General features: G+C 49.1%; 2 protein-coding genes across 2 annotated transcripts in view; both read right to left on the bottom strand.

Annotated features, from left to right (window-relative positions):
- SNTB2 (syntrophin beta 2) overlaps nt 1-10,099 on the bottom strand; it is a 35,725-nt gene extending 25,626 nt beyond the window's left edge. Inside the window, exon 1 of the mRNA XM_060276024.2 lies at nt 7,369-10,099. Coding sequence (XP_060132007.2) covers nt 7,369-7,990 — 622 coding nt within the window. The 5' untranslated portion in view covers nt 7,991-10,099. The remainder of the gene's footprint in view (nt 1-7,368) is intronic.
- Nucleotides 10,100-12,675: 2,576 nt separating this feature from the next.
- UTP4 (UTP4 small subunit processome component) lies at nt 12,676-26,740 on the bottom strand. Its single transcript, XM_035117831.3, has 16 exons — nt 26,469-26,740; nt 25,658-25,849; nt 24,087-24,171; nt 23,354-23,443; nt 22,564-22,778; nt 21,641-21,812; nt 20,828-20,919; nt 20,555-20,651; nt 20,265-20,329; nt 19,373-19,495; nt 18,481-18,640; nt 18,201-18,307; nt 17,867-17,962; nt 16,593-16,778; nt 15,155-15,265; nt 12,676-13,877 (listed from the first exon to the last, which is right to left on the bottom strand). Exons 1-16 carry the CDS (start codon nt 26,628-26,630, stop codon nt 13,761-13,763), a joined length of 2,070 nt encoding a protein of 689 aa, XP_034973722.2. The 5' UTR covers nt 26,631-26,740; the 3' UTR covers nt 12,676-13,760.
- Between the last annotated feature and the right edge of the window lie 12 nt (nt 26,741-26,752).

The following is a 26,752-nucleotide window of genomic DNA, read 5'->3' as shown; positions in this document are numbered from 1 at the left end:
GTGGGGGAAAGCAAACAGCAGGCAGCAAAAGACAACACAACTGTTTATGTCCAGTTAGTGGCAATTCAAAGGAGCCATAAATGTCTCATTCACTCCGAACTCTCTTCCAGCAAAGCTCATGAAAGCCCCATTAAACAGCAGCTAAATATGCCACGCTCTTTCCAGGCCTGCCTGGGCACAATAGACAATGTGCGCAACTAACGGAAAACAGGCCGCGGCCACATTCGGAGACTGTGAAGCAGAATCATTGGCTTTGTTTCGAGGTGGAGGGTTTTGGCTCCAGCACAGATTTTCCCACCGTCTTTGCAAGAGGGAGGTGGAGTGTTTGCCCAGCTGCCTCCCCTTCTCCCTGGCTCTTGCTCCCAACCTTTCGGGTGATGCCAGCTTGCTTACGAGGAACATGCAGCACCCACTGAGGGGCCCATTCAGCGCCTTCATAATGCAAGGAGACTGTCAGTTGCTTTAAGGAGGGCACGGGACACATTTGGAACCAAGCCCCATCTCATCTTGCAGGAGCACAAAGGTTTCCTCTTCTAGGAGCCCAAACAGGAGTCCTAGCATCAAATCCTCCAGACTTTTAACCATGGAGTGTTCATGCTTTAATGGAGCTGCAAGGGCTCCAATGACAATTGGGAATGTGCATCTTGAACCTTCTGCCTGTCCCATGTTGTTTTCTGAGATCAATATAGTACCCCTCTCCCATCTCCATAAGCAGCTCCATAGGCGCACTGGGGGGGTGGTGGTGGGATGTACCTATATCAGAGCACTGCAGCAATAAAACTGCTAGCACATTTGCAAAGCTAAGCAGGGTCTGCCTGGTATGGTTTTCATGTCTGAATTTCATCCCAGCAGACCTCAAAACAGCTTGTGGGGGGAGAGGAGGCTGACATAAGAAAGGTGCCCACCTGATGGGTTTAAACTAATAATTTAAATAACTAAGACCCAAAGCACCAGGAGATCCATCGGTCATTTCCGCCCTTCTACCTAACATCTGTTTGGGCCCCGGGCTCTATATGACAACTTTCTGCAAACTCCCAAGTCCTATCCATTGCTCTCAGCAGCCTCCCAGCTAGAAGACTATGTATGTGAAGAGGATGCCCAAGCACCGTATAGTTATGGACCACCATTTCTACACCCACACCCACCTTAATCAAGATTTGGAGGCCAGCTCTGCAGCCAAACTGTAGCCACATCCCCATATCTCTCCCCAGTGTGATACTAGGAGAGCTCAAGGTGGGCAAAGATGTTAGAAGGAAGCTTGACAGGAAGAACACTGTGCCCATTCAACGCCTGGCATTTGGCTGCTCTGCTAAATCACGCAGCTCGTGCCCAAGGGTGTATTAAAGGGTAATCCTCATGCATCTGCTGGCTTGCCCTTCCTATCTATCTTGGCATTTAATGTCCCACGGGGCAGGCAGCAAGATATACATTAGACACCGGCAACAGAGGCAAGCCAATGACAGAAGTCAGTATGTCAAAAAGGAAGAGTCAAAGAGGAGGGCAAGGGAGCCTGATCTGGTTAACCTGAGCTTCACCAATCCCCAGCACGCAGTTCTCTTTGGTCAAACAGCTTAGCAGCCAGGGCAAGGCTGGAGAGAGCCACAGCAGGGAGACCTAGCATTTAATATTAGCCTCCTGGAGGCAGAGGGCTTATCCCAGGATTACACTCATCCCCCTCCACCTTTAATCTGCTCCTCTCCTTTTCTGAGGATGGGTGGCTGAATGCAAACTAGGGAACCTGGATGGGGGAGAGGGAGGAGAGAAGTCCATTTCCTCTGTGCACAATTCAAACGGAGTAGAAAGCAGTGCTGCCTCAGCAGTTAAAATGAGCTACACAGCTGGCTACCAGATGTGGACCAACTAGCACACTGGTCCAGAAGTTGCTTTCTAACAAGGTCACAAAGTTAAATGTTCCCTTCTTCACCAAAGCTGAAATGCTCCATGCCAGAGCAAAGACTCCAGAGGCAGGCGACTGATAGTTTCAGGAAATGGTTGCAGGAACAGATGAACAACTTTTCAAGCAGCAGCAAAAAATAGCCTGAGAAGTACATCCCATTGTGAAGTGCAATAGCTGAAGAGTGTTATTCCACCCACTCACAGGGCCCCCGGGGGGGGGGGGAGAGAAGGAACCTTGGGAATGAAAAGTGCAACCTTATTATTCCGTGCCAGAAGGCAAAATATGTAAATATCACAAGAGATTAAGAGCTGGGAGCTTAAAGTAGCCTCCAGAGAGTGGCTGTATTTAGGGTCAAAAGGCAAGGAGGGTTTGGAAAAATAACAAGACAAATACTCAGCTTGGAGGGATGGCCAGCGGACACAGAGTTGGACTTTTAAAATCTAATTAACCCAGGATGTATTTGAGATACTGTAGTTAGTGGAGAGCAAGGCAGTGCTGAGGAAGATGGAAAAGGCCCTGGAGGAAATTCTGAACAGGTTAAAGGTAGATCCAGGGTGCCGTTATTTAGTCTAACCAATGAAACCTTAGTCGCAGTTAGTGCTCTGCCCAACCCAGCCCTTTGGTTCTATTTGCATAGGATGAAGACCAGGTGCTTCTATGGAGCATAAAAGGGAGAAAAGAGCTGGAGGGGTTCTGGCGATAGCTTTAAAAAAGCCTCCATTGGTGATGCTGGATGTCAGACACTGGTCCAGAAACCCTGGAGGTAATTTCTAAGTAGCGACAATAGCCAAGCCTCCCCAAACTTCCAATTAGACTACAACTCCCAGCAGCCCCAGCATCATACGGTTATGCTGGCTGAGGCTAATGGGAATTGTAGTCCCCCAAAACTGGAGGGCGCCAGGTTGGAGAAGGCTAGATGAGCTTTAGCTGAGGAAGCCACTTTTCTTTCCAAGCCAGTTCTGGGACAAGGACAGAAGCTGAGGGACTGTTTGTTCCAAGCTCCCCCACCCCAAAAAGATAACAGCCCATAACTAACCCTTTGCTCCCAGGAGAACACTAAGCTTGACTCATATCCACTCATCAGGAGAGAAGGGAAAGCTGCATTTGACTCAGCAAAAGCCAAAGCAGTTGTTTAATCTGGCACCAGTAAGGCTAGGAAAGGAGAGCTGGGACACTGGTGGGTCACGCTCCAACCTCACAGCACTTTTTGGCACAAGAAGGCAAAGCCCCATCTCACAATCTCCTGCAGTCGCAGCTAGAGCATCCCTCCCACTTCAACCAGGCTTTATCCAACCATGTAAACACTGGTAGGCCTACCAACTTCCTTGTTGTTGCAGTCACACCCTTCTTTTCCGAAATGGATTCTCAAATTTGGGATTGCCACAAGGTTAGAACGCTTGCCAGGTTTTTAGCTGTCAGGTTCCTTCTACATCCGGAGGTATTTTAAAATAGCTCTCAAGAGCTTCAAGTGTCACTTAAGGGTGGCACAAAGTTCCTGGCCAAAGCAGTATCTATATGCTTCCTTTTTGGGAGGCAAAACCCACTGGGAATATCTGCCCCACAGGCTGAATGTGGCCCTCCATGTCTCTAGGTGGCCCTCAAGGATTCTTCCAGGTCATGCCCCCGTACTAGTACTGCTCTGAGCCCTTAAGAGCTTTTGCCTGGCTGGAATCTGGACCTCAGGCTCCAAAAACTGAGCACCATCAGTGCTGGAAAGCAATGCAGATCCTTTTCATCTGGTTGGATACTGGTAGAGCTTGTGGGTTACAACCGGAAAGTAATTTTAATATGTTTGTGGCCTTGGCTATAGCTCAGGCATAGGCAAACTTGGCCATCCAGATGTTTTGGGACTACAACTCCCATCATCCCTAGCTAACAGGACCAGTGGTCAGGGATGATAGGAATTGGAGTCTCAAAGCATCTGGAGGGCTGAGTTTGCCTATGCCTGCTATAGCTGGTCCACTCCCCTCAGCCTACAGGATCTCTGTCTCAGTCTCTTTCAGCCATTTGGCAGCATCAACATAGACAGATTTTGCATGTCATTTTTTTGGGTAAGGTTTAAGGTTTTCCTTTTTTCCTCCAAGTTAATTTTAGCCTACATGTTGTCAATTCAAAATGAGGCTAAAGTTAAGCAACAAGGAAAAGTCTCTGCTCGGAGAAGCCTTCTGAACATTTCCCGCAAAATTCTGCTTTTGCATATTCTTGGGGAAAGGAAGCACACAGCATGGGGTATCTCTGGAAGAAACACAGCTTGTTCCAAGACTACACACCTTTCAGTTGTGAAAATGGAAATGGCAGAAACACAGAAGCAGCTGAGGCCCGGGACCAGCACCATAAATAGATGGTGATGAGGCCCAGCAGAGCTTTGGACTGGGACTAGAGCTCTAATCTCCTTTCAGCCTCATCAAAAGCCATGCTTACTATGGAGCATTGGAGCTGTAAACCCGAATACAAATGTTGGTTTCAGTTAGTGGTTTCTCTGGGGAGACCTAAACCACAAACCTAGGTTCAGATGACACTGAAGTCAAACTGTGGCTCATCTTAGCACAGCAGCAAAACAACCAGACAGAAGCGAAATGATCGTAGACTCCTCTCTGAAAGCCCACGCTTTGTTCATTTTCACTAAGCCATGCTTCGACACAGTGTTATGTACAAACAGGATCAATGAGGTCCCTTCTATACATTTAAAGCAATATTATACCACTTTAAGCAGTCATAGCTTCCTCCAGAGAATCCTGGAAACTGTAGCTTGTTAAGAGTGTCGAGAGTTTGTAGGAGAGCCCTATTCTCCTCGCAGAGCTACGGTTGACAAAAGTTGCCTGAGAAGAGGGATTGTTAAGCCACCCTGAGAACCACAAAAACAACAATATAAAACAAGTAGCAAAGCAAAATATCAAGAAATCAGAAATTTAAGCAATCCAGCAGCAATCAGTTAAAACCATAAGCCTGGGAGAAAAACTGATGCATTTTAATCTGGTGCTTAACAATAGATAGCGTAGGGGCAGCTGGATGTATATGGGGAAGGAATTTCACATCAGCTGTGCCACAAGGCAGAAGGCCCTGCTCCTCCAAAGGGACACATGTGGCCTCCTCACCTCCTTCACAACCCTGCACCGTAGGTTAGGCTGAGGTCACCCATGGAGCTTCAGGCATGAGAGGGAATTTAAAACTGGCTTTTCTCAGCTCAGGATGGCCACCCAATCCCAGTGACATTTGCTAACCAACCCACACTACAAACAAGTATTTTCTGACCTCCACTGTGTGGTCTGAGGTCCCAGCCACAGGCCAAACAAAAGGCGTAGATGTACAAGGGCTGGATACAAGAAGTAAAACACACACCCTCCCCCACCGCTGAGAATCAAAGCTTGGGAGCAACACTCTCCTCCCACCAGCTTTTCCTTAACGAAGGGCACTTAAAAACACGACTGTTTACACTGGCACAGAAGGTGGCGGCAGCACTTCCCACTGCTGATGCCGCCTGGCACAGTCAGTCATCTGCAAACCTTCTCCCCCTCCACTTCACATTTCCAAAATACACATTCCAAGTGACAGAATCACACCCCGGCATAAGTAGGGAGCCTGTGCTGTCATTTCTTCTTAACCACTAAGGCAGCATAATGATTAAAGACACTTTAAAAATATCCCCAAGTTTTCGTAACTGTACGCACTCCATCGACTTCCCCAAGAGCTCCCACCTCCCAGAAAGAACTTCTCCCGAGGTTAAATTAACTGTACTATCGCATCAAAAAGCACAAAAATGACAGCCTGTCTACAGGTCCAACAAACCAGGCAGCTAAGATGACTATGGACAGGCATTCTCAACTGATGCTGCTTTCCAAGCAAGCCTCTTGCAGAGTTTGACTATACTTCTTGCCAGCTGGAAGCCCATCGTCTCTTCCCTTCAGGTTTTAAAAGCCTAGTTGCCCTGCATTCCTATGAAATCCAACCATTACTGCACACTCACATTTCCTTCACAATGTCTTCCTAGAGTTAGCACACAGGCAAATTAATAGAGAAGATATTGCCAAGTATCACAAAAAAAGCCACAACACTTGAAGAAATGACCAGTTGCTAATTCAGGAAAAATGACTTTAAAAATATAAACTTAGTTGGTCTTTAAGGTGCTACTGAAGGAATTTTTTTTTATTTTGCTTCGACTCAGACCAACACGGCTACCTACCTGTAACTTTAAAAATCTTGTTTTTAGTTGTTGCTCTGCATTGAAAACTTTTGTGTAACTACTATAGGCTGATTCTGGTAAACTAGCATAAAAATCCTTTTGACAAATAATTCATGTTTATAGAAAACTTACACCGTTAAAGTTAAAATAATCCACTAATTTCTTTTAAAAGTTAAATTAATTCACCATCACCATTTGCTAATTTGCTTTTGTAAGCAAACTGGTTCTATTGCATTTGATCTATTAAAGTTATGCTTTAGAAATACTTGATGCATATTCGATTAGTTAACTGCCCAACCTTAATCATTATGAACTGTTAACTTCCATGACACTGTTGCCCTCCAAGCTTCCAAGCTTCAGTTTCCAATGACTGACCTCTTGGGCCACACTAATCCAAAAGTTTTCCAATAGTGCGTCATGTGCTAGTGTCAAGGGCAAAAAAAGGAAAGTGGGGACAAGTAGACCAGGGTTTTGCTATTTTATTTTATTTTTGCTCCTAACCAAAGAGTCAGACAACCCCCAGGACCACACACAGTGCTCCAGCCTTTGCAAAGCAGCTCCACCCTTACTGGTTATGACTCCTGCAGAACCAGACCTGCAAACTGTTTCCACGCCTAGGGACCAAGTCTGGGCTCATGAATATGAAAGCGAGAGTCAACGGATCAGTCCAAACAAGCCCATCCCACACTGAGAAAACACCTGCTTACACCAAAGGGGCTTGCCAACTGAGAGAGTTGGATCATTTTGATGTCAGGACCAAGACAGATGCACCCAGGCATGGAGTTGAGGCATGGAAAGCAACATTGCCTGGGCCCCGAAGGGTCAGACTCGGAGAGTAGAGCACACTGTGGAACTTGAGTGAGGGGAGAGAGAGCAGAACAGGAACTGATTCTGGACAAGCTCCCAGGGAAGGATAGAAAAACTTTCCTCCCCTCTTTAGCACCATGGGTGCCCAGGAAGTCAGCTGTTCCCATCCACACCAAGTCTCAGGACCCCCCCCCCTTTTAAAATGTTTGCATCCTGCCCCTTCAAACAACTTAAGAGTTCAGAATTGTGCCCATTTTGTGCTCCCAACAACCCTGCGAGGTAGGCACCAAATTTAAGCGAAAGCACAGGTACTTCCCCAAGCCAGCTTCGAGGGCTCACTAACCACCCGCCCCCGCCTTGTTTATTTTGGGTACCATCCCCGGCCTCGAGGAACAGGAAGCAGCGGGTGGCACCAAAAGTTGCGGCAGCGGCGCCACCCCCCTGAGCGCGTGCAGAGCGCATCCCACCAGAATCCCTCGCCTACCTTCCAGGAGGACCTCCCTGCCGGCCCGCTTGAGCGCCTGCACGGCCTGATCGTGGGTGGCGTCGCGGAGGTCGGTGCCGTTGACGGAAAGAATGGCGTCTCCCAGGCGGAGGGCGCCGCAGCGCTCGGCGGCCAGCCCCGGGAAGATGCGCGAGATGAGGACGGGCATGCGGTTCTCGCGGCCGCCCTTGATGCTAATGCCCAGCCCGCCCGCCTCTGCCTTCACTACCCTAACCCGGCGCACCCCGCTCGGAGGGGAGCCAGGAGGCGACGAGGCGGAGCAGCACGCGCCACCGGGCAGCCCCGGCGGAGGGGAGAAGGGCCGGCTGGGAGGCGAGGAAGGCGGGTAGACGGACGCCGAGGGGGGCATCTCCGGGCTGCAGCTGCCCGCTGCGCTCCGCCCGCCCGGGCTGCCCGTGGGGCTCCGCGCTCGGGATGCTGCCGTTACTGCAGCCACGACGGGGCTCCCCCACTCGGCGCCGTTGGGCAGCCCGTTGACGGGCTCCGGGTCGGAGCTGAGCACCAGCGCCTCCCCGCTCAGCTCGGCAAGCGCCCGCACCCAGCGCTCGCGCACCAGCACCTCCACCAGCCCCGCCTTGCAGGCGCGCGTCCACACTGCCATGGCCGGACCGGAGTCGCGCCGGACTCACGCTGGAGCAGCAGCGGCTGGAAGAGCCGCAACTCCAGCAATGAGGAGGAGGAGGAGAATGGGCCGCGCGCGCCCGCCGCCCGCCCCCTATAAAGAGGAGGATTGGGAACCCCGGGAGACCCCGCCTCTCCCCGCCCAAAGGGGCGAGGCCGGACGGTGTGAGCGCGGGTGCTGCAAAGCGGATTGGTGGGAGCGGGAGGCGGAGCTCTGCCCCCCTCCACACACCATAGAGATAAATAAAAAGTTAGAGTGACAACACCCCTGATCAGGATAGGGGAATATCAGGGTTCGCATTTAGAGAAGAGACTTGTTAAAAGTTCAGTTAAAAATTAAGGACGAAATCCAGTATCTCGACAAAACAGCAGCAGCAGCAAAACCCCAAATCTTTTAGTTTTAAAACATAAAAAGTCCTACCAGTGACATAGTCCTAAAGTAAGTACTGTACAGCTCATTTTTATTAGTGGCACCATGTATTAAAAACACCGCATTGTAGGTTGGCGGATGCATGTATCGGATACAATGCCCTACGACAGCCCCGCCCCGCAGTGTAGTCTAGAGAAAACATTGCAAATTAGAGGTGAAGGCGAGTTGAGGTTGGTTCGGATTTTTGGCCAGAATTCTCCATTGCTGAGGGACTGCTTGATTTGCTGCTCCTGGGCTAAAGTCCTGGTTTTCTGCACGGCTCTCACTACGGTACAAACCCTGGTGGGGGAGAGAAACTGCCTAAAAGTTCCGGAAGCGAAGACCTGTGTTTCCTTCTACCTCGAAGTCTAAGCCGTTTTTCGAGTCACGGAGAAATAATAGAGGGCGTGGCGCAGACCCAAACTCCAAGGAGTGGCGTGGGGTGGCTGGGCCCGCGTAGCGCTGGGGCGGGGAGTAGGAGGACGCGGAGGAGTGAGCAGTTCGCCTCCATTCATTTTCCATTGCTCACTTTCAGGTGTAGTGAGTTTTTCTACTCCGTTGTTGTCCCGCGCGGGAAGCTGTTCCTCAGCGTCAGTGCATCTTTTTTGCATGCAGAAGGCTCCAGGTTCAGTCCCTGGAAACTGCTGTCCGGGCTGCAAAAGCCTTCTGTGCAGAAAGAGCGCAGCTGGCTCCTGCATGGGCCAGCAATAGCCAACATAGTTGGCCATTCCAATTGTGTTTGGACTACAAATCCCATCAGTCCCAAACAAAAGTCAGGAATAATGGGAGCTGCAGTCCAATTACATGTGGTGGGCACCACTTTGGTTACTCCTGGGCTGTAGATAATGCTTTGAAATCGTCTTACCCCATATATGTCCTCTCAATTGCTTTTACCTGCAAAACTGGCTCTGTTACCAGTGCCACATAATATCTGTTCTGCATTTGTAATAAATCAGTCTTTAGCGTGGCTGCACCTACACTTTGGAACTCCCTGCCTATTGACACCAGGCAGGCACCTTCACTGTACTTTTTTGGGCCCCTGCTAAAAACATGTTTGTTTAGACAAGCCTACCCTGATGATAAGGGACCCAGGTGGCGCTGTGGGTTAAACCACTGAGCCAAGGGCTTGCTGATCAGAAGGTCGGCGGTTCGAATCCCTGCAATGGGGTGAGCTCCCGTTGCTCGGTCCCAGCTCCTGCCCACCTAGCAGTTTGAAAGCACGAAAGTGCAAGTAGATAAATAGGGACCGCTCTGGTGTGAAGGTAAACGGCGTTTCCGTGCGCTGCTCTGGTTTGCCAGAAGCAGCTTTGTCATGCTGGCCACATGACCTGGAAGCTGTCTGCGGACAAACGCCGGCTCCCTCGGCCTATAGAGCGAGATGAGCGCCGCAACCCCAGAGTCGGACACGACTGGACCTGATGGTCAGGGGGCCCTTTACCTTTACCTTTACCCTGATGATGTGAAGCTGGTGTGTTTTTAGTTTATTGCTGGTTTTATTTTTTTGAATGTTTTAATTGCTTTTACTAATAATCTTACTGTTTTATTCTTTTTGTAAACCTCATTGAGGTTTTCTACAATCAAGTGGTATATAAATTAAATGAAATGAAATAAATGCTGCACACTGCAGCTCATCATTTTAGGGGAGCAGCGAGTAAAAAAAGGAATAAAGATACAGTACTAAAAAGTTGAAGTTCTTTCGTTTTTAAAAATAATGAGACTAACAGGAGGACTCGAGAGCAATTTCATCAGAGAAGTTAAATTGCAAAAGAAAGAAAAAACCCTCAAAGAAAGGCTTCCGGCAACATTACCATGAAGAGGGAGCCAAAGGGTTAAGTCAGTAGCCTCTTTTCACTCAAGGGCAAAGGCAGCAGATCCCTCCACCCAGCTCCTAGCAAGGTGCCTGCCATGTCCTCTCACATGCCACTAACATCCATTTGCAGATATGTAACTCTATTGTCAGCCTTACATTGCTATACATTGGCTGCATTTAAGAAGTGCTAGATCACAAAGTAGGCAGATTAAGCCATGTTTAGAGCACCAGCAAAGTAGGGGCAACCCCTCCAAAATGAGTTTGTTTGTTTTAATGACATTTGATACTTCAAAAAAGCATTAAAGTAGAAATCACAGGGGAAATCAGAACTTTGTTAGGGTTTCTTACCCCCCACTGCATGCTCCTCTCCCATTTTTCTGTTCTCTTTACAGTATTACGTATCCCCAGGGGTGTATGGGGTGTTAGGGTAGTACCTCTGGTGGGGGACACGTCATGCTCCTTCTGGGGTAGTTTGCCCACTTTTGGTCCCCACCTTGCACTCAGCTCTCACCTGTGGCTGCTAGAAGCTGTCAGCATGTGACAGTGGCCACACCACAGGCAACGGCTTCAACTGGCCAGCTAAACCAGGTGAGGGTAGCAATGGGTCTCAAACGCTCAAGTGAGTTTGGGACTTCCCCTGCGTGCAAAAGCAGGCTCTGGTGGACTGAGCAGATGAGACCAATAGTAGGCACAACGGTCAAGAAGGCAGTTTCTGCACGTGCTGCAGAGGGGAGGGGCAGATGGGGCTCGTGAACCTGGGAAGGTGGTCGATCAAGAGGGAAAACCCGGTACCCGGTGCCCACCCACTGATCAAGGGTCCAAGCAACAGCACTGGCCACTAACCATGAAAAGAATGGCCTGAAATCACAAAGAGGCTGTCTGAATTAAACAACAACTGGAGCGAGCCAGCTGTGGTGGGGAGCTATTCCAGGTTAGAGGCCACTACCGGTACAACTCCGCTGGAACACTAAGCAGGGCTGAAGTTTAGGCCAGCTTCCTACATCCTGGTGCCTTCAGATATATGGGACTACAACTTCCATCAGCCCTAGCCAGTGGTAGACCCAAACATCTGGAGGGCACCAGGTTGGGGAAGCCTGGCCTGGCCTGATCCCTCCAGGGACTTGTTAAAGCCCCAGTGGGAGCTGCTCCACATGGGCAAAAGTCTTTTGACAGGCTGTATTTCCTTCAGAGCAATTTCAACTTGCATCACCCCCGTTTCGCTTGAGGAAAAGGCAGCCTGGATTAAAAGAGGATTTTGCAAGCTTATTACACAGGCCCAATAAGGCAAGCCTGCAGCTAAGATTTCCAGCAGGTTGAGACAGACGGATTTGGTTCAACTGCAGCCCCAAGTGCTTGGCGTTAATTTGGCTGTAGGTTCCCACGAGGGGAGCGAAGCCCTTGCGTGGCCCAGAGTCCTTCTTGATGTCGAGGCTTTGGCGCTGATCCTTGGGCTGTGGAAGGCTATTTTTGACATGAGCAGACGTAATCAGCAGTGATCCCGGACTCCTGAGGACATCTCTTGTTACGGAATAAACTCTTTGCGGCTCCAGCGCCTTGGGGACAGGAAGGGATGTCTGTTGCAGGAATAGCCAAATCTTCTGCCTTGCCTGAGTTAAGCTAAACGGCCTGCCTCCACCTGCTCTTTCGAGTCTGGGTGGAAGAAACAGTGCCAGGTCTTAAGTCAGAACACAACTTTGGCATGAGGCAGAGCTCTGTAGGGGGCCCAGTGTTCAACTGTCGAATATGTGTTCAATATTGGCACTTTCACCTGGAATATTTGAAGGAAGCAAATAACCCTGGACCTGCTGAGATAACAAGACATGGCTTCCAAACAGTGTAAAAGCCAAGCAATGTCTCTTGTTAAGCAAAATGGCTATCTCAGTGAAGATTTAGACTTTACATGGTCCAGTCTGGGTTTAAGGCCCACCCTCTGCCACACCATTGGGCAAGTCGTACTCTCAAAGCTTCAAGTCCCCATCTATAAAATGGGAACAATACCAACTTGTTTTAAAAGGGCTTTCATTGGGAAAGTCAAGCACAACAGACCATAAATGATTTTGCAAATTTGTTACAGGAGCTGCTCTAATAGACCTTTGTATTGGCCTAGTTTTTATTTATTAACTAGGCCTTCCCCCCTTTATTTGAAAAAAACAACAACAACCTATTTGTGAACGTATGGAATTGTCTTTATTTAAAATAATTATTTCTGAATTGTAATGTTCTTGTGTTGAGAGAACAAACAATTCTAATAAGGGTGGTTTGTTTTCTTCAAAATGGCCACTGGATTTAAAAACAAACAGGCTCAATCTATGCAATAAATCTATACAACAATAACTACAGTGCCATGACTACAATACCGTCATCTGGCGCCCAGAAAAGAACTTGAAGGAAAACAGGCGAGGGAGGAAAGCTCGCAGCTGGAAGAGAGACGGCACTCAAGTCAGGCCCATCTTCAGTCAGATTTATTTTGATCATTTCAATTACAGCGAAGGACACAGCAGGCTATCAGTCCAACAGCTTCACCCAGCAGCATAACACTACTCTCCTCACCCCCACCCTGAAACTCAAAACATATCATTTCAGCCCTGTAGCCACTTCCTTCTCACCCCCTCAGGAATTCTGGAAACTTGGGACCATCACCGTCCCCACTTCGGGGGAAATAAATACAGACGTCAAGGTCAGGCAAAGCATTGTTCTTCCTCGCTGGCTGGACTTATGGTTTCTGCTTGATGGGGCTGAAACCAGTTTGCCTGGTCTGGGAGAATACTAGAATTTGCTGCCACCATAGCCATTTGGAGGAGCAGAGACAGGCACATGGTAGACCCAAGACTGGGGAGGAAACCTACAAGGACACTCGCTCTAATACATGCTCAGCCTGTGCAGCAGCCAAGAAATTGAGTGGGGAAAATTAGCAAGTCCCCCATTTCTCTCTGTCTCACCTTCAGCAATACTGACCCACCTTCCAAGTGGCATTGTGTAACGTGAGTGAAGCACTTTGAACACTCAAAAGCCCTGTACAGATGCCAGGTACTATTTTTTATTATTAAAAAGGGGCAAACAAAGGCATCAGCAGACGAGTCTCTTCCATAGCAGCCTGGCCCCTTCTGCTGACTTCCACCCCTTCAGGTTCAAAGATACTTGTGAAGTATTTGCTGGTATCTTGGAGGTTAATCATTGACAGTGAAGAACATTCATTCCAGCCTAGATCCCAAGGTCAAAGCCAACTTCGTCAGCCTGATAACGCTGCAGAGGAAGGGAGCGAGCTCAAGGGCCCAGAGGAGGGGAGGAGGAAGGAGGCATGGGAGTTGGCCGGGTTCCCAAGACCTGCTGGTTGTCTCTCCACTCATTCACTTGCTTTGGATCGGAGGAGGAGGAGGAGAGGGGATGCTTTCAGTCCACCTGAGCTGTTGCTTCCCTGGACTATCGCAGTTGGGAGGGCAACACTGCCGACTTGCAGGTTTTTGCTCTTTTCCTGCTTGACAGTCCTTGCATGGAACAGCCACAGCCATGGCAGGGCTGGGACAGGTGCCTTTACGTGCCAAACTTCTTGAGATAGACAGGCGGGGGCAGTTGCGCCTTGATGTCTGCCAGAGACCGCTCCACCACCACCAGGCGATTCTTATCTAACAGGTCCACAAACAGCAAAGGCTGCCAGGGGGAAGGAGAAAGGAGCAGAGTTAGAATAGGCAGAGGTTGGCAGCTGGCAACCTTTGGACAGAATGGGCTCAATATAAGGTGTCATCTTGCGCTCAACACTGGTTGCCTGCAGACATGCAATTATTTTCAGGCTGCAAAATATCAGCTGCCCAGATAGGCCAGCAGCAAAAGCCCTTCTCACAGCCATTCCAGGACACTCTCATCAATACCTAAAGAGAGCCCTGTTGAATCAGACCAAGGGAAGCTATCTACTCTGGCATCCCATAGCCTACAATGGTCAATCAAATGCCTCTCAGCTGCTCTGTTGATACTCCCTGGTGTTAAGCAACAAGCTGCCTCTGAACAGGAAGGACGGTGCTTTTAGTAGCCACTGGGAGACTTCTCCCCCTTGTGTTGGAAACAGAGTCTCACCACACTCACCCTTTTTGCCTCTGCCACCCTTATTCAAGAAATCAAAGGCAGTGGGCTTATGATGCCTGTTGTCTTCCGTCATTTATTGCTCTCTCGTTGTGCTCAGTGTAATGTCGGACTGACACACCTCTCCTTGTACCATGTGGCTACTTGGGATTTGAAAAATAGCCCAGCAGGCTTAGCAGCAGCCCTGCACCTTATGGGACACCTGTATTTTCTAGCAACAAAGGAAACAGCTCTGCGGCCTTGGCAATGAAGCTGCACTTCCCTGCCACAGATGCATCTCTGTCTGGCCTAGAGGCACCAGCTTCATTGCCAAGCCAACTGGAGCATGGCTTGGAGTAGTGATGGCCCCAATGTGCCTGGCTTTAAAAGAGAAGTAGGAGAATTCATGGAAGAGAATAGGGCTATGTTCTCTGTCCACTGTCAGAGGCAATATCCTTTTGAATAATGCCAGCTGCTGGGAACCACAAGTGGGGAGAGTGCTGCTGTTGCACTCAGGTCCTGCTTGTGGGCTTCCCTTTGGAGCAACTAGTTGGCCACTGTGAGAACAGGACAGTGGGCTAAATGGTCTAGTCCAGCAGGGCTGTTTTGAGGCTGGAAGCACTCTGCTTCTGGGAGACCAGGGTTGGCCTTCAACCATGCCAGCACCCTGCTCAGGGCATTGCTGGTACTCCCCAAATGTTTCTCCATGGATTTGTAAAATCCACTTTCAGAGTCCTCTCAGCCAGCTCCAGAGCTGATGGCAGCTCCCTGCATCCCTGAACCATGCACTGGGGGAGGGGGAGTGTTTCCTTTTGCCTCTCCTGGGTCCTTTTGCCTCTCCTGGGGTGGGGTGCAGATGCACAAAGACCAACCTGGTACTTTTTGCAGAACTTGAAGGCGGGCCTGGAGCCATGGCGAGCAGCCTTGGAGAGCCGTGCCTGTGACTGCTGGTCATTCAAGAAGGCAGAGCCCTCAGGCAGCGGCTGGAGAGAGAAAAGGCAGTGTTACTGAGGGCACAGGGAAGCTGTGGTTGTCAGCTTCACAGACGTTTCAGATCATATCCCGTTTCACAAAGCTGTGGAGAACAAGCAGCGCAGCTAATTTGCCTCGGAGCTGTGTTGCACTCTCTGCCAGGACAAAAATGACCCAGCTAAGTCCCCCTGCTGGAAGCAGCCTCCAGGTCTACCTATTGTAGCCTATGAGCTGGAGCAATCTCTAATCCTCCCTAGACTCCCGGAGCCTTTCTTGGACATGTCAGCCAGCTTTGTGCCCCCCTCCCCCCCCCGCCAAACACCCATAGTTGTAACTTACAGAAGTCCCCCTACGGATGTGCCAGAGGTGATGTCTGAACCTGTGAGGGTCCCTTATTCTAACTGCTGGTCCACCTGTCTATTATGATTGGCAGCAGCTCTCCAGGGTCTTGGGCATACAGAATCATAAAAGTTGGAAGGGAGCTCAAAAGGTCTGTGGATGCAGGAAAGCCATGCCCTTGGCATCCTTGACAGGTTTCCATCCAGCCTCTGCATAAAAACCTGTAATGAAGGAGAGCCTGCCACTTCCCTGCTGGTTCCAAAGAGCTCTAACTGGGTGGTATTCAACTCACGAGTAGACATACCTAGGTTAGTCACGTCCATTAACTTAGGTACCTATGAGTAGGACTAGTGTTTAATACCACCCACTGCTAGGATGCCCTTCCTAACATTTAGCTGAAAGAACATCAACACCATACCCTTCAAGCACATTTAAACCATGTGGCTTCCCCCCTCCCCAAGAATCCTGTAGTTTGTGAAGATTGCTGGGAATTGTTGGTCTCCAAGCAGAAAATTAAAAATATTTGGGGGAAGCCATGTACGGCGTGGATGTGACCTAAATCCTCTTCCTTGACATTTGAACCCATCGGTTTGATGGATCACCTACTCTGAATGGAAAATCTTCCCCTCTCTACACCAGCCCTTCCCAGCACCTCCTCCAACCCTTTCCTCAAAGGACTTTCTCCAGGCCCTTCACCACTTTCACTGCTCTCCTCTGCCACATTTCATCTTTCTGTACCAAATTGTGGTGTCCAAGAATGGGACACAGTGATTCCAGGTGAGGCCCGACCAAAGCAGGACCTCTCAGTACCTGCCACCTGATCCTCTTGTAATGCAAAGCACATGCTCTGCCACTGAGCTTTTGGGCATTCCTCGCCCTGGTACCCTTGCAGACAAGTCTAGGAATGGGCTGGGTGAGACCAGTGGCTCAGACAACAGCAGGTGCTGTGCACCCTTGTGTGGCAAACTGCCAATGGTCTAGTGCTGGAACCTTCCTCACCTTGGACTTATCCAGGATGCAGAACATGAATGCATCGTGCAGCAGGATGTGGGAGGCCTGCCGGGGGCTGAAGGCAATGTGGGTGATGGGTGTCTCCCACTCCTGCCAATTGCTGGGCAGCCCGAGCTGCTGCATCTTCCGGCTCCAGGGGGTGTATTCTTTGTTGGTGATGCTGAACTCAAACAGCTGGGAAAGAGGAAGACAAACAACAGAGGGCTGGAGCAGCAGCTCTGTTAAGCAGGGACTCAGCCCCATAAAGCATGACATCAGGCTTCACCAGTTGGTGCCTTGCAGAGATTTTGGGGTACAACCCCCCATCCGCCCCAGGCAGCATGCCCACAAGATGCTGGAGCTGCTGCGAGCCCAGCTGTGCTGCCTTAGGCTGATGGGAACTGTAGTTTAAAACTTCTGGAAGGCACCTGGTTGGCAAAGGTTACCCTAGAGATGGATCATAGAAAAAAAACAAAAGTGAAAAATCTCCCCCGCCACCTCCAGGATGCCAAATTCTGGACTTGCCTGGAATAGAAACACCCTGGCCTGTAGCTCGCTTTTAATCATAATAGCAAAGAAAATGATTTGCAGAACTGCAAATAATATTGATCTAGACACACTTAATCCGGCTTCACACTCAGACACAGCACCAAAACTACCTTGGTCACTCTGGTGGATGATCAGAAGAGGGGCTTTCGAGGGGGGCAGTCAGTGAGAGGGCTTTCCCTGTAGTGGCTCCCAGGTTGTGGAATGCCCTCCCCTCTGGGGCTTGTCTCTGTGCACTGCATGCTTTTAATTGATTAGTCAGGACACATCACTTTACCCAGGAGGCCTTTGGCTGAGTAGACGTCTTCCCTCCTCCTGCATCGCTATGTGCTGCAGTTCTATGCTGCTCTTCTGTTATTTTGTCATCACTGTTTTGTGGTTCTATTTTATTGTTTTAATGGCAAGCTGGATTTTGTTTTTAATTGTGAACTTAAAAGAGCCTGACTGTTGGATCAGGCCAAAGGGGGCCCACTTAGTCCAGCATCCTGTTCTCACAGCAACCAAACAGATGCCCCAATGGGAAGCCCCCAAGCAGGACCTGCCTACAATATTTCTCTAAGCCACTCTGGGACCTCCTTGTGACCAATATCCTCCTTGTGAGCAATAGGGACTGACTGCAATAGCAGGGGCAAAACTCTTGTGCACACAGATGGAGCAAATTCCTCTCTCTCTCTCCCTCGGGATTCTCTGTGTGCCTAGTGAGGCTCGGGAAGTGAAGTTGGCTGTGAAGATCTTACCTGCTGATCTGAGTGGACGATCACAACATTATTGGTCACTGGGTGAATGGCCAAGGCAGTCACTGGGCAGTCATATGTAGGCACCGTGCAATGAGGCTGGACAAGAGAGAGAGACAGTGGGGTTCACAAAGCCTTCCTCCCACCCAGGTGGCCCAGGCTGCTCCCTTCACTTCATCTGGGGCCGTATCATTGCACAGCAGGAGCCCAGAAGGCTCTCAGAACTCTTAACCACCCTCATGGTGAGGATGCAGCAAAGAAACCTGATGAACCTGCTTCACTTTTTTCAGACAAAGCATGTTCAACCTCTCACCACTGCAGGCTCTGTTTGGCTCACCTTGGCATCTTCCAAGTTGTAGATGTTGATTGCCCGATCACCACTAGCTGCAGCTAACCACTGGCCATTGGCACTAGCCGCCAGCAGGTATGCAGCTTCCGACGTCTCTGCAGGAAGTGATGCATGAGGAAAGTGAGTTTCAAAAGCATGTGTATGAATGTGTGTATCTATCGACATTTTTGTACCCTGGCTTCATTTTAAATATCACTTCAAAAGCCACTCATCTGCCCTAACCCCAGTGCTGATAAGTATGTCCTGCTCTCCAAAAAGCCAATCTTACCTGAGCTGGGGCAGAGGGTGTGCAGGTGTTTGCAGACTCCTGACTGCGAGAGCTTGAGGACGTGCACAGAACCTTGGTCCGATGCCACAAAGAGCCTGGTGGAGTCCGCAGAGAAAAGGAGGTGGTGGGCTGAGCGAATCCCCTTTGGAATCTTAGCAACCTTTGGGAAGGCAAGGTTTAAGGGTCAGTGTGGCCAGCTCTACCCTGAAGCCCCACCTCACCCTTTCCCAAGCCCCTGTCCCCCAAGGAGGCTCACTTGGGGAAGTCTAGAAAAGCATTTCCTGTTCCTTCCATCAACTTAAAAGAATAAGTTACAAAATCTTAAAAGAACATAATAATTTTATCATTTAATCTGATTTTTACTTTTTTTGGATTGCATCCGTGTAAACTGCTTAGAGACTATTGTACTTAAGCTGTATCTAAATTGCTGAAATTAAATAAATAACTAAGAGTCCTGGAGCTGGATCAGCCCACCTAGTCCAGCCTCTTGTTCTCCCAGGGACCAATCAGATGCCCCAAAGGGAAGAAGACCACAAGCAGGACCAAGTGCAACATTCCTTGCTCATAATCCCCAGCCACGTGCCTTCAAAGGTAGACTGCCTCCATTACTGGGGGGGGGGGGTCATGTGCACTGTCATCATTGCTGGTAGCCAATAGCCTTATCCTACACAGATCTGACTGATTCGCCTTTGAAACCATGCAAGTTATTGGCCATTACTACATCCTGCGGCAGTCGACTCCATCATTTACCTATGCCCTGTGTGAAGAAGTTCTTCCTTTTGTCTGTCCAGAATCTCCCAACATTCAGCTTTCCTGGATGACCTCTTGCTCTAGCATGCCCCAGACCAGAACACCCAGGCCAGAGTCTCCACCCTGCAGAATTCTCACTCACCCTCTTGATAGCAATGTGGTCGCTGCTGAGCTGGACCTGGTGCAGATAGAACCTGGAAGTTGTGGAGTAGGCAATCCAGGAGCCACAGGGTGAGACACAGCTGCTGGCAATGTGCTCAGGGTCCTAGGAAGGAATCCAGGTGAAGGGAGAAGCTGAGCTGGGTTCCTCCAAAAATATACAGGGGACTAAGGGGGATGAACATCTGTAACCACACCCTCAGTAGGACTTGCCACCTCTGGAGACTCAGCAAAATCAACATGTTGCAAGATTGCCTTGATTTGAGTTGGCTTGGGAACAACTACAGTTAAGCAGATGTAGGGGAACCATGGGAAGCAGAAAAGCAGAGGGGGAAGCACCAGGGTCAGCTGAACAGGGAAGAGAGAGGCTCTTGTGCTCCCTGAAATAAAATGTTTATTTAGTTCAACATGTTTCAGAGTTGAAACTCCTTCAACAGGAGCTGTGAATGCTTGTAAATTCCTTGATCCTTAAAGAAACAAAAACTTACTCTATATGCCTGAACTAAAAGCAGTTTCAAACTATGAGGCTGTAAGATGTTTTCTTTATTTCTGTATCCAGAAAGTCTTGTAGATTTTTTGAAGTTCTTTTCAGTTCAGGTGTCCAGAATAAGTCTCTTTAAGGTTCAAGGAATTTACAAGCATTCGCCGGCTCAACTCTGAAATGCATTGAGCTAAATAAGCATCTTATTTCAGGGAGCACAAGAGACTGTCTCCTCTCTGTTCTAATACAAAAAAAAAAAACCCATAGCCTGCTTTTGCACAAAACTGTTTGTATCTGAAGTGGAGATATTTCCTGCACAATTCATGCCCAGAGGGCATGTTGAGAATCTGAAGCATCCACAATCAGAGGAGACTAGAAATCATGGCTCCCTCACCTTGGCCTTGAGTTGCAGAAGGTGTTCCGGGGGACAGGAGACAGGCAGGACTTCACCAGCCTTTCCTGGAACAAGAACCAAGAGCATCTTTACACACCAAGTCTCGCTAGGATGTCCCAATATGTGAGGGGACTGCCAAGCTTCCCAGCAGCCCAAAGCTCTTGCTGCACCTGCTGGAAAGGGCAGCCTGGAGCTCAACACAGGCCCAGGTGACCAAGGGACATGTCTCCTCTAGGGGCACATCAATCACACCAGACCACTAAGGCTCTGAAAGCAACGTTTGCTCTCACCTGCTGTGTTGGTGGCTCCAAGTCGCCAAAGCTCCAGATGTTTCGGGTATTGGAAGAGGAGGAGGCGGGCTATCCGGGCACAGGAGACAAGGCACCTCTGTAAGAGGGAAAAGAAGCGGCAGGTGAGAAGTGGGGTGGGGGAGCAGAGTTTGCATGGGTTGCCCCTGCGTCCTTCTAGCGCACAGGACTACTGCAGGAAGGAAGAAGCTATGAGAAGCCATCTGGGGGAAGAGAAGGCATTGCTAGATAGCAGGCGCCAATCCCGCTACTCACGTGAGGGAAGGTGACTTTCTGGAGGGAAGGTACATAAGACTTGGGATCCAAATTCTCCATAAATTGTCGGATCACAAGTTGCCCGTCCAGACCTAAATGAGAAGGGAAAAAGCCAGGGTGGTATAGTGATTACAGTATCAGACAAGAACCTGGGAAACCAGCGTTCAAATCCCCACTCAGCCATAAAGATCGCTGGGTGGCCTTCAGTCAGTCACTATCTCTTAGCCTAACCAACTTCACAGGGTTGTTGTGGGGATTAAATAAGGAGGAGAACCAGATGCACCACCTTGAGCAACTTGGGAGCAAAATCAGGGATATAAATGAAATAAATAAATAAATAAACTGGGGGGGGGGGAGTGCAAACCAGGTCAAGATGTAACAGATCACAGCACCCTCTATAGGTGGCATGTGCACACACCAGATCAGACTACTGGTTCTCCTAGACCAGCCGTCTTCAACCTTCTCAGACCAAGGACCTGCTTTTAATCCAAATATGTTTTGGGGACCAATTCCTTAATCTTTTGCCATATATTTGCATAGTGGAAGTGCTCGTGTTGTGAACTACCTTGGATCAGACAGTGACCCATTAGTGGGTCCTGACCCACCAGTTGAAGACCAGTGACCTGGACCAATGTTGTTTACTTTGACTCGGTCTCAGGAGGCAGAGGGAGGCCTTTCCCATCACCTCCTACCTACATGGTCCTTTTTAAATGGGCATCTGGGGGTGGAACCCATGAACTTCTGTATGCAAAGCAGGTACTTTACCACAAAGCAATCACACACAGAGAGAGAGACGATTGCAGTGAACTCTACCTCCAGAGATTAATGTTGTTGCAAGATGTGCTACTGTCCGCACATCGTGGGTGTGTTGCTGAAAGGGCCTTGTTCGCACCCACTGGAGCTCAGCACTGTCCACCTTAACTGGTAGCAGCTGGAACTGATATACCATCCCCTCCGATGTGCCAACCACAATACTGTCTTCTGCCTGTGGAGAAAGTTGGGCAAGCTAAAGGTTTGCAGGGAGGAAGTATTAATGGCAGAGAACAGGTCAATGCAGCCAACAGCTGCAGTCTCCGTGCAGAACCTCAGGCAATGAAAATAGCGAACTGATCGAACACTGAAGTCACATTACACAGACTAAGGGCTGCCATGTTGGGTCAGACCAAAGATCCATCAAGCCCAGCCCCCTGGCCACCAACACTGGTCAGCTGGATGTCCCAGTCAAGCTCAGATTAAGCACAGAACAATGTCATTTCCCTGAAGGGCCACATGTACACACTCAAGTTTTTAGAGGCTCTGGATAACACACAAAGTGCTTTTATCTGCCACAAAGTCTTGATTTAAATGAATTTCTGATAGCTAGCATCATATCATCACAGGGCCAAGAGTTCAAGAGCAACCTATGCCAACCTGGGACCCTCCAGATCTGGTGGACTATGGCTCCCATCAGCCACGGTTGGCAAAGGCTGCCCTCCAATGAGGACTCTGCTCACACAATCCCCTAGGATAGCTGTCTGTCTATCTCCCCTCTTTAGAACTTAGGAGTAAGAAAGTTTGACCTTGGGTTGCAACTTTCCAAATTTTGGACTGTTGTTATTCTGTGGTTCAATTTCACACTCCCCCTGTTCGGCCACACCAGTGACTCCTGCTTTCTTTTCTGCTTGTCAAGCTCAAGCAAAAGCTGCCCCCCTCCCCCGCCCCCAGTGCTGCTGCTGTGGCTTTAACATGCAACTTACCTCAGACCCAGCCAGGCAAAGCACGGCTGACTTGCTGACAGGGTGGCTCCACAGCAGCGTCCCCATCTCCGAGTCCCAGAACTGCACCTTCCCAGCAGAGTCCGCGCTGACAATTGTGCCATCCGAAAGGAAGAGTATGTCCCACACCACCACAGGCGACCGCTTGCGGGACCCATTGAAGCACCGGTCCACGAGGATCCGCTGGACAGCATGGCCTGCAAAGGAGGCACCAGGCATGCTCAGGGTCTGCTTAGCCTCAGCCGCCAACAGTCACCCCAAACCAAGCAGGCCTTTACAAGGCCTTAAGGAAAGCCCCTTTGCTCAAATGCTAACAGGGCATAGCACCAGTGGGTGCACCTCTGCAGTATGCAAATATGCCCACAGGCCCCAAAAGGTTGGCAAGCCCTGCTCTCCAGGCAGAGCAGAGGCTCTTTCCCATAACGCGCCATCAAGGTGGAGGTGCCAGAAATTGAACCTAACCTCTTTGGATTGCAAAACATGCGCTCTGTCACTGAATTATGGGTCCCTCTCTAATGGAAGGGAGTTCACCAGCTATGGGCAAGCCAGCCAGTATTGCCCTCTCCTTGCCATTTAACCTGGGAGTATGGAAGGGACACAGTCAAGAGGATGCAATCCTTGATTATTAATGGCCACGACAGACCAAAATCATGAAGGTGAAGTTTGTTTGGATGAGCTGATGACACACACACACACACACACACACACACACACACACACACACACCATATTCCTGGCCCCAGCATAAAACATGCCTAACTCCAAAACTCACCTGATTTGGCATCAAAGACACGGATGATGTTAGTGGAGCCAGCTGCAATCTTGGTCCCTGATGGATTCCAGGAAAGGGACAGGATGCGTCCTGTAAGGTAAGGTGGGGCAGAAGAGAGTCTCAGATAAGACGTACCAAGATTCAAACTCATTTTGGGGGTGGGGGCAGGTAGGTGAGGCTCAGAGGAACATGCAAATACAGTGGTGCCTCACTTACGAATTTAATCCGTTCCGAAGGCACCTTCATAAGTCGAAAATTTCGTAAGTCAAAAACCGCCATTGGAAACACGTTTTCCCATAGGAATGCATTGAAAATGGAAAAATTTGTAAGTCAAAGCAACCCTATCTAAAAATTTGTAAGTCGAAAAATCCCTATCTAAAACTGCTGCGGTTTTTTCCCGGATGTTGAGACATTCGTAAGTCGAGGTACCACTGTACAAGAAGCTGCCTTATACCAAACCAGACCACTGGCCTTTGTAGGTCCTTGCTATCCAAAATGACAGACAAAGGCTCTTCAATATTTTAGACATTCGCAACCCTTCCTGGGGATGCCAGGGACTGAACTTGGGACCCTGTGCATTCAAAGCATGTGCTCTACCACTGAGCCAAGTGCTCTCCTTGCATCCTGAAGGGGCTATCCTCTGCAAGCAACAAGAAATCACGCTCCCTACCCTTCCTGCACATGGACTCAGAGCTCATCCTGTTGGTGATCATGACTCCCACCCACAACCAACCTTTCTGTCGGTCCAGCTGCCTCTCAAACTCGATTCTATCTGGTAAGATGTTGAAGAGCTTAATGGATCCATCATCACAACCAAGCTGTAAGAACAAGAGAGGGGGTCAGTAGACTGTTCAGAATCCTGTCTGGTAGACAGCCAAGAGTCCAGGACTTTGCCCAATAATTTGAGCTCTGACTGACCAAACTACACAAGATTATCAATGACACAAACACAGAAACAGATGCCAAGCTGGTGCTGGAGAAGCATCTTACTACTCACAAGGAAAGAATTTAAGCCACAGGAAGCAGGACACTGAGTGGAGAAGAGAATGAAATGCAGAAAATTGAAGAGCTGGAGGGAGCTTTATAAGCTGTTTAATCCAAACCCCTGATTGATGTTGGAAATCCAGAGAGCAGGAGCATCCCCTAGAGAGAGATGGCTGTCTAGCCCCTGTTGGAAGAGCCCTCCGAGACAAGGGAGTGCCCACCCCGCAGATAATTGATCCAATTGTCAAACTGCACTGTCAATAAGCTTCTCCTAATGTGCATGTGAAATAAACCCTCCTGTCAAAGTGTATATACCAAAATTACTAGTTATTACAGATATCAAATGATATCTGCATTGCTTAGATTGGTGACCATAAGTAAAAGGTATGTTGTATTAATAACAATTAGAATTTATAGGAATTTATAGGAAAGGGAGGCAGGGGAGGTGAAAAAATAAAATATGCACTTAATGCACACTAGACTGTGCTGTTAATTAGTTGTACCATATGCCTCGTTATTTGTGTAATCAATAAAGTCATACCATACTGATAAAAAATTGTTGTGCTTCTTTTGGCCTCTTGCTACTTCAATTTTTTGTGTCAATTTTTCCAATAATGCTGTTTGTTAAATTGCATTATACAATTGGTCCATAGTTAATAATTGCAACGCTTTTCATGTCCTGGCAATAGTTGTTCTTGCAGCAGTTAATGGATGTGTTATGAGTTCTTTGTTTCTAATTTGCAAAATATTGCGGCTATACAAGCTAAGTACACCCAGTTCTGGGGTGATGTGGACTGTCTGCCTTGCAATAAAATAAATTTGTTTAAATACATTTCTCCAGAACTTTCCCCCAGTATTCCATTCTATTAACATCATTTGGGGTTTTATCACTGTCTTCTGAGAAGCAGGCTAGCCTTCTGGTTTTGCATCATCTATAGATGTGGTAAAATATTCCGTAACACACACACACCCCTTGTTGAAATATAAAAATAAATAAAACGTCCAGTAGCACCTTAGAGACCAACTAAGTTTGTTCTTGGTATAAGCTTTCATGTGCATGCACACTTCTTCAGATGCACGCGAAAGTTTATACCAAGAACAAACTTAGTTGGTCTCTAAGGTGCTACTGGACAATTATAAAAAAAATTATATATTTCGACTGTGTCAGACCAACACGGCTACCTACCTAAATCTACACCCCTTACTGTTCTAAATCATTGAGTGCTATCCCCCCCCCTCTAAAGGCTGTTCTCTTACTAGCACAAGACTTCATTACCACATTTTCAAGCTGCCCGTTTCTGGGATACTAGGGGCACCTACCGCCAACTGAGTCCCAGTTGGATCAGCCACCATCGTCCAGATAGGACCTCCAAAAGCATTCAACGAATATTTGACATTCAGCTTCTCCAAGTTGTATTCAACAATGTCCCCACTGAGACCTGCACCAAGGAGCCGGTCTCCCGCTACCCAGCAGAGCGCCTCTGGGATCCTCGTCTCGTGGCCAGCAATGACCTGGAAAGAGAAGTCATAGGTAAGGGGAAGTTGCAGGACTCCTAAACCAAGAGGCAATCCTGAATAGTTTTTTTGGTTTAAGGAAAGGTGTCTCTTGTAGGCTTTGGGTGTCAATGGCCTCCTTTCAACACACATACACACACTTTTAGCTGGGAGGAATCACACACAGGATGAACCTGTGCTGGGCTCAGACTGGAGAACTTTGCAGCCAGAAACCCCCCACACTGATATACCTCCTGATTACAAAAATAAAGTACAGAGAAGCTTGGTGAGTCACCTGTGCTACCCACCCTCTTGCCCCAAAGAATGCCCAGAAGATAGCTGTTTAGCCAGGGCATCCCCCAGGCAAACAATTCTTTGGGGCTCCAATTCCCAGCCTCAGCGGAGCCAAAGGGCTCTCTGTCACTGAGCTCAGCTGTGCCTGGATAAGCTAGTATTACTTCACGGAGGAAAGAACTAGCTTGTGGAACTCAAGGCCACAAGATCTGGGGTCAGACAATGGCCAAGATGCCATTAAAACCTCACAGAGGTGGAGACCTGTCAAATGGGTGCCAGGTGGAGCCCTCATGTGCACGGGCAGTCTACCCCTGAATGCCAACCACTGGGGAGCCAGAGTCACCTTCTCCTGGAACATGTTGGCCTGCAGGTCGTAGATCTCGAGGGAGCCGTCGAGGCGGCCCACGGCCAGGCGGTGGTGAGAAGGGCGGGACGCAGCCACGCACCGGATCCCGGACGGCACAAAGGCGAAGAGCCGTGCGCGGTGCACCTCGAACTCGACCATGGCAGGCAGGCAGAAAATAGCACCGGTCGAGCGTCCGGAGAACGCGGAGAGAGAGCGAAGCAAGCCCGGTTTCCACGTGCGCGCCGCCCCTCTAAGCCCGGAAGCGGAAGTCATCTAGGGGT

Source organism: Zootoca vivipara, chromosome 6 (genome assembly GCF_965207765.1).
Source record: "Zootoca vivipara chromosome 6, rZooViv2.hap1.1, whole genome shotgun sequence".
NCBI lineage: Eukaryota > Metazoa > Chordata > Lepidosauria > Squamata > Lacertidae > Zootoca > Zootoca vivipara.
Note: the sequence above shows the minus strand (reverse complement) of the source record. Positions and strands in the feature narration are given on the sequence as shown.

Bases quoted from the DNA above. Each gene is read 5' to 3' on its own strand.
- UTP4 (XM_035117831.3), bottom strand. From the start codon at position 26,630: ATGGTCGAGTTCGAGGTGCACCGCGCACGGCTCTTCGCCTTTGTGCCG. The intron at 24,172-25,657 runs GTAGGTGCCCCT...TTGTTCTTACAG, and splicing joins CAACTGGGACTCAGTTGGCG to CTTGGTTGTGATGATGGATC. The intron at 18,641-19,372 runs GTGAGTGAGAAT...GCCTTCCCAAAG, and splicing joins ACCACATTGCTATCAAGAGG to GTTGCTAAGATTCCAAAGGG.